At 45.1% G+C, this 13,840-nt stretch overlaps 1 protein-coding gene across 2 annotated transcripts in view; it reads right to left on the bottom strand.

Annotated features, from left to right (window-relative positions):
* LOC115159538 (G-protein-signaling modulator 1-like) overlaps positions 1-5,626 on the bottom strand; it is a 49,572-nt gene extending 43,946 nt beyond the window's left edge. For both annotated transcript variants that reach the window (XM_029709353.1, XM_029709354.1), the window contains exon 1: positions 5,442-5,626. In XM_029709353.1, the coding sequence (XP_029565213.1) occupies positions 5,442-5,500 (59 nt within the window). In that variant the 5' untranslated portion in view covers positions 5,501-5,626. The remainder of the gene's footprint in view (positions 1-5,441) is intronic.
* Between the last annotated feature and the right edge of the window lie 8,214 nt (positions 5,627-13,840).

The raw sequence follows: 13,840 nt of genomic DNA, 5'->3' as shown, positions 1-13,840 counted from the left end.
GTTCTCTTGGCTGCTTCCTTGTTTGGCTCAGGAGAGCTGTGCTCAGAGTACTAATCCGACCATAATTACAGCGAGGCAAGGCTGGTTGTCGGGAAACCAAAGAGAAACTCTCCAGGAATGTTTTTTCTCCTCAGTAAGTGTCCCTTTCAGTTTTGGCTGATCCCTGTCTTCCCCTCCTTCTCTCCTCTGTTTTTCCTTCTCTATCTTTCTCCTTCTCCTAGACTCTCACTCTATAATAGATGGTGTCAACAGATTTTACTGTCTGTGGAATTGGGAGAAAGTTTGAAGGAATGTAACCAAAAAAATGTATATTAATATCACATTAATACCACATTCAATGCCTCTTAAAATAGACTGATTTAACAGCGATGGCGCACTTTGCTTGAGGAGAAAGGTTTGGTTTATGCCATTTTAAGGACCTCAAAAGATCTCAGTATGCATGTGAGCAGGTTATTCCTGATACACAGGTGGCTGTGTTTATCTCTCCAAGAAGTATGAACACACAACAACAACAAACAGGGTGCACAACTTCAGGTCATGATGAGGCCTTCATATTACAGTGCCATATAGAGGATTCCTGAATCCTCTTCTCTATTGCTCTTACAGTGTAGCTACATCAATTGAATGCAATAGATAATGGAATAACTTGTCATTGAATATTGTGACAGAGGAAAACCTCTTGGTCACGGACAGATGGAGTGCCAGACACTGTTTCAGCTCTGTACAGGAACACCGACATTAGCTCTGGGACTAATGAATAGTCATCTACTGTGTTAGGAAACAGAGAGGGTCTGAAGCACCTCTTCAGAGCTGAACCTCTCCATACTCCAGCATTGTTGTGTCTGCACTGCCCACAAAGCCATGAATGGATCGTTGTGTATCAAACACAAACAGATGAATGAGAGAGACTTTATTTAGCTTGTGATGAAAAAATTGCCCCAGACAATGCCCTGCTGTTGACTAATCTGTGTTTTTCCCTTTACTCACAACACAAACACACACATGGATACACAGACGCACACACACACACAGAGTACCATATAGGGTTGTTCCATTTGATTTCAATAATTTTTTGACCACAACCCTTTTGATTTGAACCAAACTTTCCAAACATACTGTATTAGCCCATTGAAGAAGTGGTCAGCAAGTTACTTTATGAACCTGAATGCCAAAATGTTTAGGAGATACAGTAGGTGTGCTCAAAGCTTATTTCGCACACCCTAACATGAGACATCCATGTCTTCATCACTGGAAAAGATAAATGGTTGAGTTTATCATTTGAAAGTTTATAAACAGGATAGTCAAATTGTTTAATAATTTATTGAAAAATAAGTTAAATAACAATGTCATTTTTTTACTTTTTAACATCCATCACCTAAACTCTGATTTATTTCATTTTTGCATACATTGTAGCTTAGACCCTATTTTACATCATCTGAGGTTTTTGTGTTGTGCCTGCCATCGGTTTAGACACAGCAGACTCTTGAATGCAGGGTGGGTGCATTTCAATCATAGAAATATAATTCATAGAATTAATATATCCCTTCAGACCACTGCAATTTAGCTGGTACATATTTACATTTTAACTTCCAATTATTACCACAACGATGGCCGCCGGTCCACCCACCATCAAATGTCAACTTAGAATATAAATTCCCATGTATCTATATTTCAACAGGAGTCATATGGAAGATTGACAGTATAATTTAAAACAACTGATATTCTATTTCAAGTCAATATTATCTAATGTGTGGACCTCCAACCATCTTTGTGCTACCATTTAAGTTGAAATGTCTATTTTATTCCCATTTTAGTATATTTATCAGCTAAAACATGACACCCACCCTGTATTCAAGAGCATGTTGTGTCTCAACCAAAGACTTGCACAACACAAACAGCTCAGATAATATAAAATAGGGTCTAAACCACAGCATATGCAAAAATGGAAAAAAAACTGAGTTTAGATGTTTTCAAGATCACTTACAGCAAAGGTAAAAATGATGACACACTTTTTGTAAAACGTTTTTTTAAAGAAATTATACAGTGGCTTTTAAATTATATCAAACAATGGTTTCTTTTTTCCAGTGATGAAGACAGATGTCTCATAGTAATACGTATAGAAAGTTTTGTTCGAATCAAAAAGAGTTGCAGTTAAAAACTGATAGAATTGATCAAAACTGATCAGCTTCCAGTATTTATGCTGCAGTAGTTTATGTGTCGGGGGGCTAGGGTCAGTCTGTTATATCTGGAGTATTTCTCCTGTCTTATCCGGTGTCCTGTGTGAATTTAACCTGTCTGGGCTAGGGGGCAGTATTTTCACGGCCGGATAAAAAACATACCCGATTTAAACTGGTTACTACTCTTGCCCAGAAATGAGAATATGCATATTATTAGTAGATCTGGATAGAAAGCACTCTGAAGTTTCTAAAACTGTTTGAATGGTGTCTGTGAGTATAACAGAACTCATATGGCAGGCAAAAACCTGAGAAGATTCCAAGCAGGAAGTGGCCTGTCTGAGAATTTGTAGTTCTTCTTTAGATTCTCTATCGAAACTACAGTATCTGTGGGGTTACGTAGCACTTTCTAAGGCTTCCATTGGCTCTCTAAAGCCTTCAGAAAGCGGATTGAGGCGTCTCCTGTCTCTGGGCAGAGTATAGTAGCTCAGTTTGTCAGTGGTCTGCCTGGTGACAAAGAGATTGGACATGCGCGTTCACGAGACCACGCTGTTTTTTATTTTCCTCTTTGAATGAATACACTATTGTCCGGTTGGAATATTATCGCTATTTTAAGAGAAAAATACCATAAAAATTGATTTTAAACAGCGTTTGACATGCTTCTAAGTACGGTAATGGAACATTTTGAATTTTTTTATCTCAAAATGCACTAGCGCGTTACCCTTTGGATAGTGACCTGAACACACAAACATAACGGAGGTATTTGGACATAACTATGGATTATTTGGAACATAAACAACATTTCTTGTGGAAGTAGCAGTCCTGGGAGTGCATTCTGACGAAGATCAGCAAAGGTAATACAATTTTTCTAATACTAATTCTGAGTTTAGTGTGCCCCGAAGTTGGCGGGTGTCAAAATAGCTAGCCGTGATGGCTGAGCTATGTACTCAGAATATTGCAAAATGTGCTTTCGCCGAAAAGCTATTTTAAAATCTGACATAGCGATTGCATAAAGGAGTTCTGTATCTATAATTCTTAAAATAATTGTTATGTATTTTGTCAACGTTTATGATGAGTAATTTAGTAAATTCACCGGAAGTTTTCAGTGGGGATACATTTTCTGAACATCACACACCAATGTAAAAAGCTGTTTTTTGAAATAAATATGAACTTGATTGAACAAAACATGCATGTATTGTATAACATAATGTCCTAGGAGTGTCATCTGATGAAGATCATCAAAGGTTAGTCCTTCATTTAGCTGTGTTTTGGGTTTCTGTGACATATATGCTTGCTTGGAAAATGGCTGTGTGATTATTTTGGGCTATGTACTCTCCTAACATAATCTAATGTTTTGCTTTTTGAAATCGGACAATGTGGTTAGATTAACGAGAGTCTTATCTTTAAAATGGTGTAAAATAGTCATATATTTGAAAAATTGAAATTATTGCATTTTTGAGGTTTTTGTATTTTGCGCCATGGTGTTCCACTGGCTGTTGAATAGAGTGGGACGGTCACGTCCCACTAGCCCAGAGAGGTTAAGTATGCTCTCTCTAATTCTCTTTCTTTCTTTCTTTCTTTCTTTCTCTCTCTCTCTCGGAGGAGGACCTGAGCCCTAGGACCATGCCTCAGGACTACCTGGCATGATGACTCCTTGTTGTCTCCAGTCCACCTGGCCGTGCTGCTGCTCCAGTTTCAACTGTTCTGCCTGCGGCTATGGAACCCTGACCTGTTCACTGTGGTTACTATTATTTGACCATGCTGGTCATTTATGAACATTTGAACATCTTGGCCATGTTCTGTTATAATCTCCACCTGGCACAGCCAGAAGAGGACTGGCCACTCCTCATAGCATGGTTCCTCTCTAGGTTTCTTCCTAGGTTTTGGCCTTTCTAGTGAGTTTTTCCTAGCCACCGTGCTTCTACACCTGCATTGCTTGCTGTTTGGGGTTTTAGGCTGGGTTTCTGTACAGCACTTTGATATATCAGCTGATGTAAGAAGGGCTATTTATAAAATTGATTTGATTTTGATTTGATTGAATCAATGGAATGTACCTATATACATAAACACACGTTGTGCAGTGCATATTTACATATCCATTTCTCTGTTGTGGTGTGTGTGTAACATTATATTTGGATAGTTTGTAGAGCGTCTACAGATGGACTATCTACTAGCCCTAACCCTCATCTAAACCCTAACCCTTATTCTAAACCTAACCTTAGTAAGCAGTTGCTTATAAACAGATAGAACTGCATGACCATCTGTAGAGCATCTGCAGATGGAAAATCCGGAATATCCAAATAAAGTGCCCGAAAAACACAGGATTAACCTGTGTTTGTGTGTTTGAAAGAGAGGGTAGTGTGATGACCTCGCAGGCCCTGTGAATGTTCATTCACAACAGTCATTATTAACATTGCCAGCAGACATTTTAAAAAATTTTTTAAAGCTAATGAATCCAACATGGTCTTACTGCTGATTCAGACAATCCACACACACTTTCGTGTATCCCTTACTAGTTTAGGACATTCAAATCTAGAATAAAACTGACACACCATTATTTTCACTGTCATACTCTCTATACAGTCTATAATTAAACTGTCCATAATGTTTAACCTTAAAGCAGTGTGAAACCAATTGATATAGTGCAGTCAGTAGTAGAGAGCACAGGAAGGGAACAGACAGAGACAGAGAAAGGCATGGCTGTGCAAAGACACGGGAAGATTCATACACCCCTAGACAGACTGTTGCATGTACAAATCCACCTACCGCAGATACAGACTTAACTGAGCAGCTGTGTGCTCTGCTTGTTCATGTGTGTGTGTGTGTGTGTGTCTGTGTGTGTGTGTGTGTGTGTGTGTGTGTGTGTGTGTGTGTGTGTCAAATATTGAGCCCAATCTCAGCTGAGACGCTCCACTCAGAATCCCACGTTCTTCATGGCCCCTTCCAGTCTGCTCATTCACTTAAGATCCCACAGTGCAGCATCAAGATCAAAGTCTGGGAGAGGAAAGGCTAAGCTATCCAGGACCAAGGCCAGGAATGAGGCTTTGGCTGGAGCCTACTTCCAGGGAGTTGTGGCTAGGCTAGCTCCCCTGTCTTGCCCTCCTCAGGCAGCCAGGCAGAGAGCCGGCAGCCCTTGTGTCTCTCAGCCCTGCCGCTCCCTCATATCTCCCCGTCTTTCCACTCTCCTCCCCCCACTAAGAACAGGGTCTGTCAACCGTCCAGGCGTCCCACATCACACTAACCCCCCCCCTCCAGCTCGGGTCCTACCTCGTGTGGAGCCTCTTGCTGGCCAGATCCTGGTCCACACCGTTAGCAGACTGAGCCATGGGCAGTGTCCTCCTGTAGCTAGCCCTTCACAAATATTTATTCAAGCTGCTCAAGACCTCTTTCACTGTGCTGCTACTACCGCTTTCCTAGCAGCTCTCTCTGCCTCTCTCTGCCTCTCTCCCTCCCTCACTCGCTCTCAGCACAGCAATGGCAGATGCTGAGGAAGTTAGGTATTGTGCAAATAAAGCCATATAAGGCAAGCCCCTCCCCCGCTGCTGACATCACAGAGTTTTGTGTGTGTGTGTGTGTGTGTGTGTGTGTGTGTGTGTGTGTGTGTGTGTGTGTGTGTGTGTGTGTGTGTGTGTGTGTGTGTGTGTGTGTGTGAGAACAAACAGGGCTGCTGACTAAAGGGTAAATTACAAATTACAACTGTCTCTTGCCGTGCTCAAAACAAAAAATCCTGCCGCGCTGTAACACCGCCTGTTACGGCAACTGCACCACACACAACCGCAAGGCTCTCCAGAGGGTGGTGCGGTCTGCACAACGCATCACCAGTGCCAAACTACCTGCCCCCCAGGACACCTACAACACCCTATGTCACAGGAAGGCAAAAAAGATCAAGGACAATAACCACCCAAGCCACTGCCTGTTCACCCCGCTCCCATCCAGAAGGCGAGGTCAGTGCAGGTGCATCAAAGCTGGGACCAAGAGACTGAAAAACAACTATCTCAAGGCCATCAGATTGTTATACAGCCACCACTAGCACAGAGAGGCGGCTGCCTACCTACAGACTTGATATCATTGGCCACTTTAATCAATGGAACACTAGTCACTTTAATAATGCCACTTTAAGAATGTTTACATATCTCGCATTACTGATCTCATATGTACAGTATATAATGTAAAATGTATCATTCACTATCTATTGCATCTTAGCTCGCAATAACATCTGCTAACCATGTGTACTGTATGTGACCAATAAAATTTGATTTGACATAGGTCGCACACACAGACAGGCTCTTTTTCTCATACTTCTCTTTGTTCTTTTCTTCTGTCTTACTGTATGGTGAGCTCTGACATTTTTCTGGTCTCTTTTCAAAGCACATAGCTAGACCTGTTTTTTTCCCACAGGGTCCCTTTCCACAACTGACTTACCTCTAAGCTCCTCCAACTTCCATTTCTCACCATCTTTCACGTGTTACATTTAACCGTTTCCCCACATCATATAAAATAATTCCAGGTTATTTTCTGTTTAACTCTTGAGAAACATGGCAGTGATGGTATCAATAGATAAGCTAGGCTCGGGCTGTGTTTATGGCAGGGTGATAACAAGTATGCTTTATGGCAGCCCCCTAATTGCATGTACCATTTTAGAGATTGAATAAATAAGATCTTAAGCAATTTAAGCAGTGATTACAATATTGGATATTGCGAATGCTAATTACAAACATAACAGCTGTACAGTTAGTATATGAAGCTATAGGTCTAGGTTCCAATGTGTGACACCTCCGCTACTTCCCTGAGGAGACAATCCTCTACAGCTGCTATTCCCAAACTGAGGTACGCGCAATGCCGTCAGGGGTATGCCAAATAAAAATGTGATTCGCATTTTCAAACAGTCCATTTATATTTTCCAACGAGGCTATACATTTGGGTGATGTTTTTGTCTCTCCTGAGTAGCCTCGTTTCAATGCCAAAAATAAAATTAAACCATCTAGTGTTCAGCGAAAATAACAACACAATGTCAAATACAGGTAGCCTAGTCAAATAATTAACATCAAATCACATGAACCGTTACTCTCTCACAGGAATTCCACTAACGGTCCATATGTAGCCAAACATAGCTGCTGCTCATTCCGTTTGCTCGAAAATTGATAAATGGTTAAAACAGACATACCAGTTCTACTGGTAGTACTGCGTTTACCAGCAGTACTACACCTGCACTGTTTCACAACACTTCAATGGCATGGCAGGAGATGTTTTGAAACAATTTCTGCTTCGCGTACAAGCCAGTGAATTCTATGCGTTACAGCTGGATGAGTTAACAGACGTGGCGGGCCTGGCACAGCTCCTGGTATATGTCTGTTACGTTTATTCATCCTTTTCTGCAAACCACTGGAAACCAGGACAACGTGAGAGGATATTTTTAAAGTACTGGACAGCTTTGTGACATCAAATGGACTTTGGTGGTCAAGATGTGTTGGTATCTGTACTGATGGCGCAAAAGCCATGACAGGGAGACATAGTGGAGTGGTAATGCGCGTGCAAGCAGTTGCTCCCGATGCCACTTGGGTACACTGCAGCATCCACAGAGAGGCTCTTGCTGCCAAGGGAATGCCTGACCGCTTAAAAGACGTTTTGGACACTACAGTGAAAATGGTTCACTTTGTTAAAGCAAGGCTCCTGAACTCTCATGTATTTTCTGCATTATGCAATGATATGGGCAGCGACCATGTAACGCTTTTACAACATAGAGAAGTGCACTGGTTATCAAGGGGCAAAGTATTGACATGTTTTTATTAACTGAGAGATGAGCTTAGTTTTCTTTACTGACCAAAATGTTCACTTGTCTGACCACTTGCATGATGACGAGTTTCTCTCTACGATTACAGGGACTCTCCGCAACTGTATTCAATGAGCGGGACATAATTGAGGGTATGATTAAGAAGATGGAGCTCTTCTCTGTCTGCATTAACACAGACAACACACAGGTCTTTTTTCCATCATTGTATGATTTTTTGTGGGCAATTTTTTATTTAATTAGGCAATTCAGTTAAGAACAAACAAAACAGTGGGTTGTTCAGGGGCAGAACAACAGATTTTTACCTTGTCAGCTCGGGGATTCGATCCAGCAACCTGTCGGCCCAACGGTCTAACCACTAGGCTGCCTGCCGCCCCAAAAGATCTCTAGCTTACGGAACAATGTCAAATGTGATATAGCAAAGAACCTGAGTTCCCGAAACGGATGACACAAACAACTGGATTCATTATCCCTTTCATGCCCTGCCTCCAGTCAACTCACCAATATCTGAACAAGAGAGCCTCATCGAAATTGCAACAAGCGGTTCTGTGAAAACTGAATTTAATCAGAAGCCACTGCCAGATTTCTGGATCGGGCTGCGCTCACAGTATTCTTGCCTTGACAAATCGTGCTGTTAAGACACTGATGCCCTTTGCAACCACGTACCTATGTGAGAGTGAATTCTCGGCCCTCACTAGCATGAAAACTAAATACAGGCACAGACTGTGTGTGGAAAATGATTTAAAACTGAGACTCTCTCCAATACAACCCAACATTACAGAGTTATGTGAATACTTTCAAGCACCATTAACCTGTAGTGAGTTATTCACAATTTTTGTAAGATGGCTAAATAAAGAGCAAAGTTATTGATTATTATATTATTATTTGTGCCCTGGTCCTTTAAGAGCTCTTTGTCACTTCCCACGAGCCGGGTTGTGACAAACTCACATTCATTCTTATGTTTAAGAAATGTATCGTATAGTGTGTGTGTGTGTGGCAGGCTTACAATGTTGGCAAAAAACAACATTTGAGAGTGCGCTGACTCTGGTGCTAGAGGGGGTACGCAGCTTGAAGTTGAATGTTTGCAGGGGTACGGGACTATAAAAAGTTTGGGAGCCACTGCTCTACAGAACCCCTGCCCAGCCTTGTCTCTTGACACACTGTACTGCTACCTGGTCTCTCTGAACAAACACTATCAAACCTGTCAGAACTTTGCATATGGACAACTGAATAAACTGAAAACAGATTAACTAAGGAGCATGTGCATGTTTGCATGTGTTTGAGAACAGACTTAAATTTGTGTATGTGTTTTTCTTTATGAGAATTTCAATCAATATCACACCAAACATACTCAGGCTGGGCAGCACCTCCTAGTGAGCAGTTGATGTATAGCTATTGGTCTCCCATTCAGGGTTTTAACCAAGTCCTGCTTTTATATTTGTTACTGACTACTACTAATGTGCTGTCCTTTTTTTTCTTTTTTTTTAACAATTTTCTACATTGTAGAATAAGAGTGAAAACATCAAAACTATGAAATAACACATGAAATCATGTAGCAACCAAAAGTGTTAAAAATATATATATGTCATATTTGAGATTCTACAAAGTAGCCACCCTTTGCCTTGATGAGAGCTTTGCACACTCTTGACATTCTCTCAACCAGCTTCATGAGGTAGTCACCTGGAATGCACTTCAATTAACAGGTGTGCCTTGTTTAAAGTTAATTTGTGGAATTTACTTTCTTCTTAATGCGATTGAGCCAATCAGTTGTGTTGTAAGAAGATGGGGGGGGGGGATATACAGAAGATAGCCCTATTTGGTAAAAGACCAAGTCCATATTATGACAAGAACAGCTCAAATAAACAAAGAGAAATGACAGTCCATTACGTTAAGACATGAAGGTCAGTCAATGCGGAAAATTTCAAGATGCGGAAAATTACACCTTTCTTCAAGTGCAGTCGCAAAAACCATCAAGCGCTCTGATGAAACTGGCTCTCATGAGGACCGCCACAGGAAAGGAAGACCCAGAGGATAAGTTCATTAGAGTTACCAGCCTCAGAAATCGGCAATTAACTGCACCTCAGATTGCAGCCCAAATATATGCTTCACAGAGTTCAAGTAACAAGTAACAAACATATCTCAACATCAACTGTTCAGAGGAGACTGCGTGAATCAGGCCTTCATGGTCAAATCTTGACTGCCACTGCACAAAAAAAGCAAGATTTGGTTGAGGGCCCCCCACCTTGCGTCAAAACATTTTAGTGGCCCCCCTCTTAAAAACGGCAGAGTGTCACGACTTCCGCCGAAGTCGGATCCTCTCCTTGTTCAGGCGGCGCTCGGTGGTCGATGTCGCCGGTCTTCTAGTCATCGCCGATCCACTTTTTATTTTATTTTTTTATTTTTTTTCCGGGTGCTGTTTTCACCGGTGTTTTGTGGCAACCGTTATTGTTCGCACATCGGTATGTTTACTGTGTGCTATTTCTCAAGTAAAGTGCGTTGTTCACTCATCTCTGCTCTCCTGCGCCTGACTTCATGCATCAGCTACACCCATCGCCTGACAGAATCACACACCCAAGAAACGTCATGGAGTCAGCAGGAGCCGGTACCCCTGTTATAGGGGTCGCGAGGAGCACGTCCAGGAGTAAGCGGCGATTCTCCATCATCTCGGCGTCACCATGGACCGCGTCCTACAGACTATGGATCGCTGGGAGAGAAAGGGAGGTCCTCCAGCACCTCCGCCAGCTCAACCAAGGTCTACACTACTCGCCCCTCTTTCACCCGGTCCCAGTGGGATTTGTCTTGCCCTCCCGAGGGAGTATGATGGGACGGCTGCACAATGTCAGGGTTTCCTGTTACAGCTGGAGCTCTACCTAGCAACCGTCCACCCGGCACCTTCGGACCGAGAGAGGGTGTCCGCCCTCGTCTCATGCCTCTCAGGGAGAGCCCTGGAGTGGGCCAACGCCGTGTGGGGGGAAGGAGATGCGGCACTGGACCACTTAGAAGATTTCACCCACCGCTTCCGGGCAGTCTTCGACCACCCGCCTGAGGGTAGAGCGGCGGGTGAACATCTCGTACATCTGAGGCAGGGGACGAGGAGCGCCGAGGAGTTCTCTCTGGATTTCCGGATCCTGGCCGCTGGCATGGGATGGAACGACAGTGTCCTGATCGACCACTATTGTTGCAGATTGCGCGAGGACATCCATCGGGAGTTGGCCTGCAGGGACGCCACCCTCACTTTCGACCAGCTGGTGGACATGTCCATTCGGGTGGATAATCTGCTGGCTACCCGCGGACGTCCAGATTGGGGTCTGTCGGTTCCATCCCCCAGCACCACCGCTCCGACGCCCATGGAGCTGGGAGGTGCTGCGCTTAGGGAGACCGGAGGAGGTTCCGTTTTATGCACCATCTGTGGCCGCAGAGGGTACACTGCCGGTCGGTGCTGGGGAGGTTCCTCTGGGAGTCGAGGCAGCAGGCAGGGCACTCTCGCGTCACCCCAGGTGAGCCGGCACCTTGCTCACCCAGAGCTCTCTGTTGCCCACATGTTTTTGAACATTACTTTTCCTGAGTTTTCCCCGCATTCCCAGCATAAGGCGCTCGTAGATTCAGGCGCAGCTGGGAATTTCATTGACAGATCATTTGCCCATAAATTAGGGATCCCCATTGTTCCTGTGGATATGCCCTTCCCAGTTCACGCCCTAGACAGTCGACCATTAGGGTCCAGGTTAATTAGGGAGGTCACCGCACCCCTGGGCATGGTGACGCAGGAGGGTCATAAGGAGAGAATCAGTCTCTTCCTTATTGATTCTCCTGTTTTTCCCGTGGTGCTAGGCTCTGTCATGATCCCACTGTTTCGTGGCAACGGATGGCTCTCACGGGGTGGTCACGAGAGTGCTCGGGGAGGTGTTTAGGGGTTTCCGTTGGTGCTACTATGGTGGAAAGTCCAGACCAGGTCTCCACTGTGCGCATTCCCCCTGAATATGCCGATTTGGCTCTTGCCTTCTGTAAGAAGAAGGCGACTCAATTACCACCCCATCGACAGGGGGATTCTGCGATAAATCTCCTTGTAGACGCCACACTTCCCAGGAGTCACATGTATCCCCTGTCACAAGCAGAGACGGCGGCTATGGAGACATATGTCTCCGAATCCCTGCGTCAGGGGTACATTCGGTCTTCCACTTCACCCACCTCCTCGAGTTTCTTTTTTGTGAAGAAGAAGGAGGGAGGTCTGTGCCCGTGTATTGACTATCGAGGTCTAAATCAAATCACGATGAGGTACAGTTACCCGCTACCTCTCATCGCCATGGCGATTGAGTCAATGCACGGGGGGCGCTTCTTCACGAAACTAGATCTCAGGAGCGCATACAACCTGGTGCGTATCCGGGAGGGAGACGAGTGGAAGACGGCGTTCAGTACCACCTCAGGACATTATGAGTACCTCGTCATGCCGTACGGGTTGATGAATGCTCCATCAGTTTTCCAAGCCTTTGTAGACGAGATTTTCAGGGACCTGCATGGGCAGGGTGTAGTGGTGTATATTGATGACATTCTGATATACTCCGCTGCACGCGCTCAGCATGTGTCCCTGGTGCGCAGGGTGCTTGGACGATTGTTGGAGCATGATCTGTACGTCAAGGCTGAGAAATGCTTGTTCTTCCAGCAGGCCGTCTCCTTCCTAGGGTACCGTATTTTCGACTCAGGGGTGGAGATGGAGAGTGACCGCATTTCAGCCGTGCGTAATTGGCCGACTCCCACCACGGTAAAGGAGGTGCAGCGGTTTTTAGGGTTTGCCTATTACTACCGGAGGATTATCCAGAGTTTTGGCAGGTGGCGGCTCCCATTACCTCACTGCTGAAAGGGGGTCCTGTATGTTTGCAGTGGTCGGCTGAGGCGGACAGGGCTTTTGGTCACCTAAGGGCTCTGTTTACCTCGGCTCCCGTGCTGGCCCATCCGGATCCTTCTTTTGCGTTCATAGTGGAGGTGGACGCGTACGAGGCTGGGATAGGAGCCGTGCTCTCTCAAGCGCTCGGGCATGCCACCGAAGCTCCGCCCCTGTGCTTTCTTCTCGAAGAAACTCAGCCCGGCGGAGCGGAACTATGATGTGGGGGACCGGGAGTTGTTGGCTGTGGTGGAAGCCTTGAAGGTGTGGAGACATTGGCTTGAGGGGGCTAAACATCCTTTCTCATCTGGACTGACCACCGCAACCTGGAGTACATCCGGGCAGCGAGGAGACTGAATCCTCGTCAGGCAAGGTGGGCCATGTTTTTTACCCGTTTTGTGTTTACCCTGTCCTACAGATCAGGTTCCCAAAATGTGCAGGCAGGCGCACTGTCCTGGCTGTATGACACAGAGGAGCGGCTCATGGATCATACTCCCATACTCCCGGCCTCCTGCCTGGTAGCGCCGGTCGGGTTGGAGCTGGATGCGGACATTGAGCAGGCGTTACAGGGCCCACTCCCCTCCAGTATCCAGCTGGGCCTATGTACATTCCGTCTGCTGTCCGTGACCGGCTGATCTATTGGGCCCACATGTCACCCTCCTCTGGTCATCCTGGTATTGGTCGGACATTGCGCTGTCTTAGTGGGAAGTACTGGTGGCCCACTTTGGCTAAGGACGTGAGGGTTTATGTTTCCTCCTGCTCGGTGTGCCCCCAGTGCAAGGCTCCTAGGCAACTGCCCAGAGGTAAGTTACAACCCTTACCCATTCCACAATGGCCGTGGTCACACCTGTCGGTGGATTTCCTGACCAATCTTCCTCCATCACAGGGTAACACCACGATCCTGGTCATTGTGGATTGTTTTTCTAGTCCTGTCGTCTCCTCCCTTTGCCCAGTCTCCCTACGGCCCTACGGCACTACGGGAAGCCTGAGGATATAGTGTCT

Source organism: Salmo trutta, chromosome 23, assembly GCF_901001165.1.
Source record: "Salmo trutta chromosome 23, fSalTru1.1, whole genome shotgun sequence".
Lineage (NCBI taxonomy): Eukaryota > Metazoa > Chordata > Actinopteri > Salmoniformes > Salmonidae > Salmo > Salmo trutta.
This window is presented reverse-complemented; position numbering and strand designations above follow the sequence as displayed.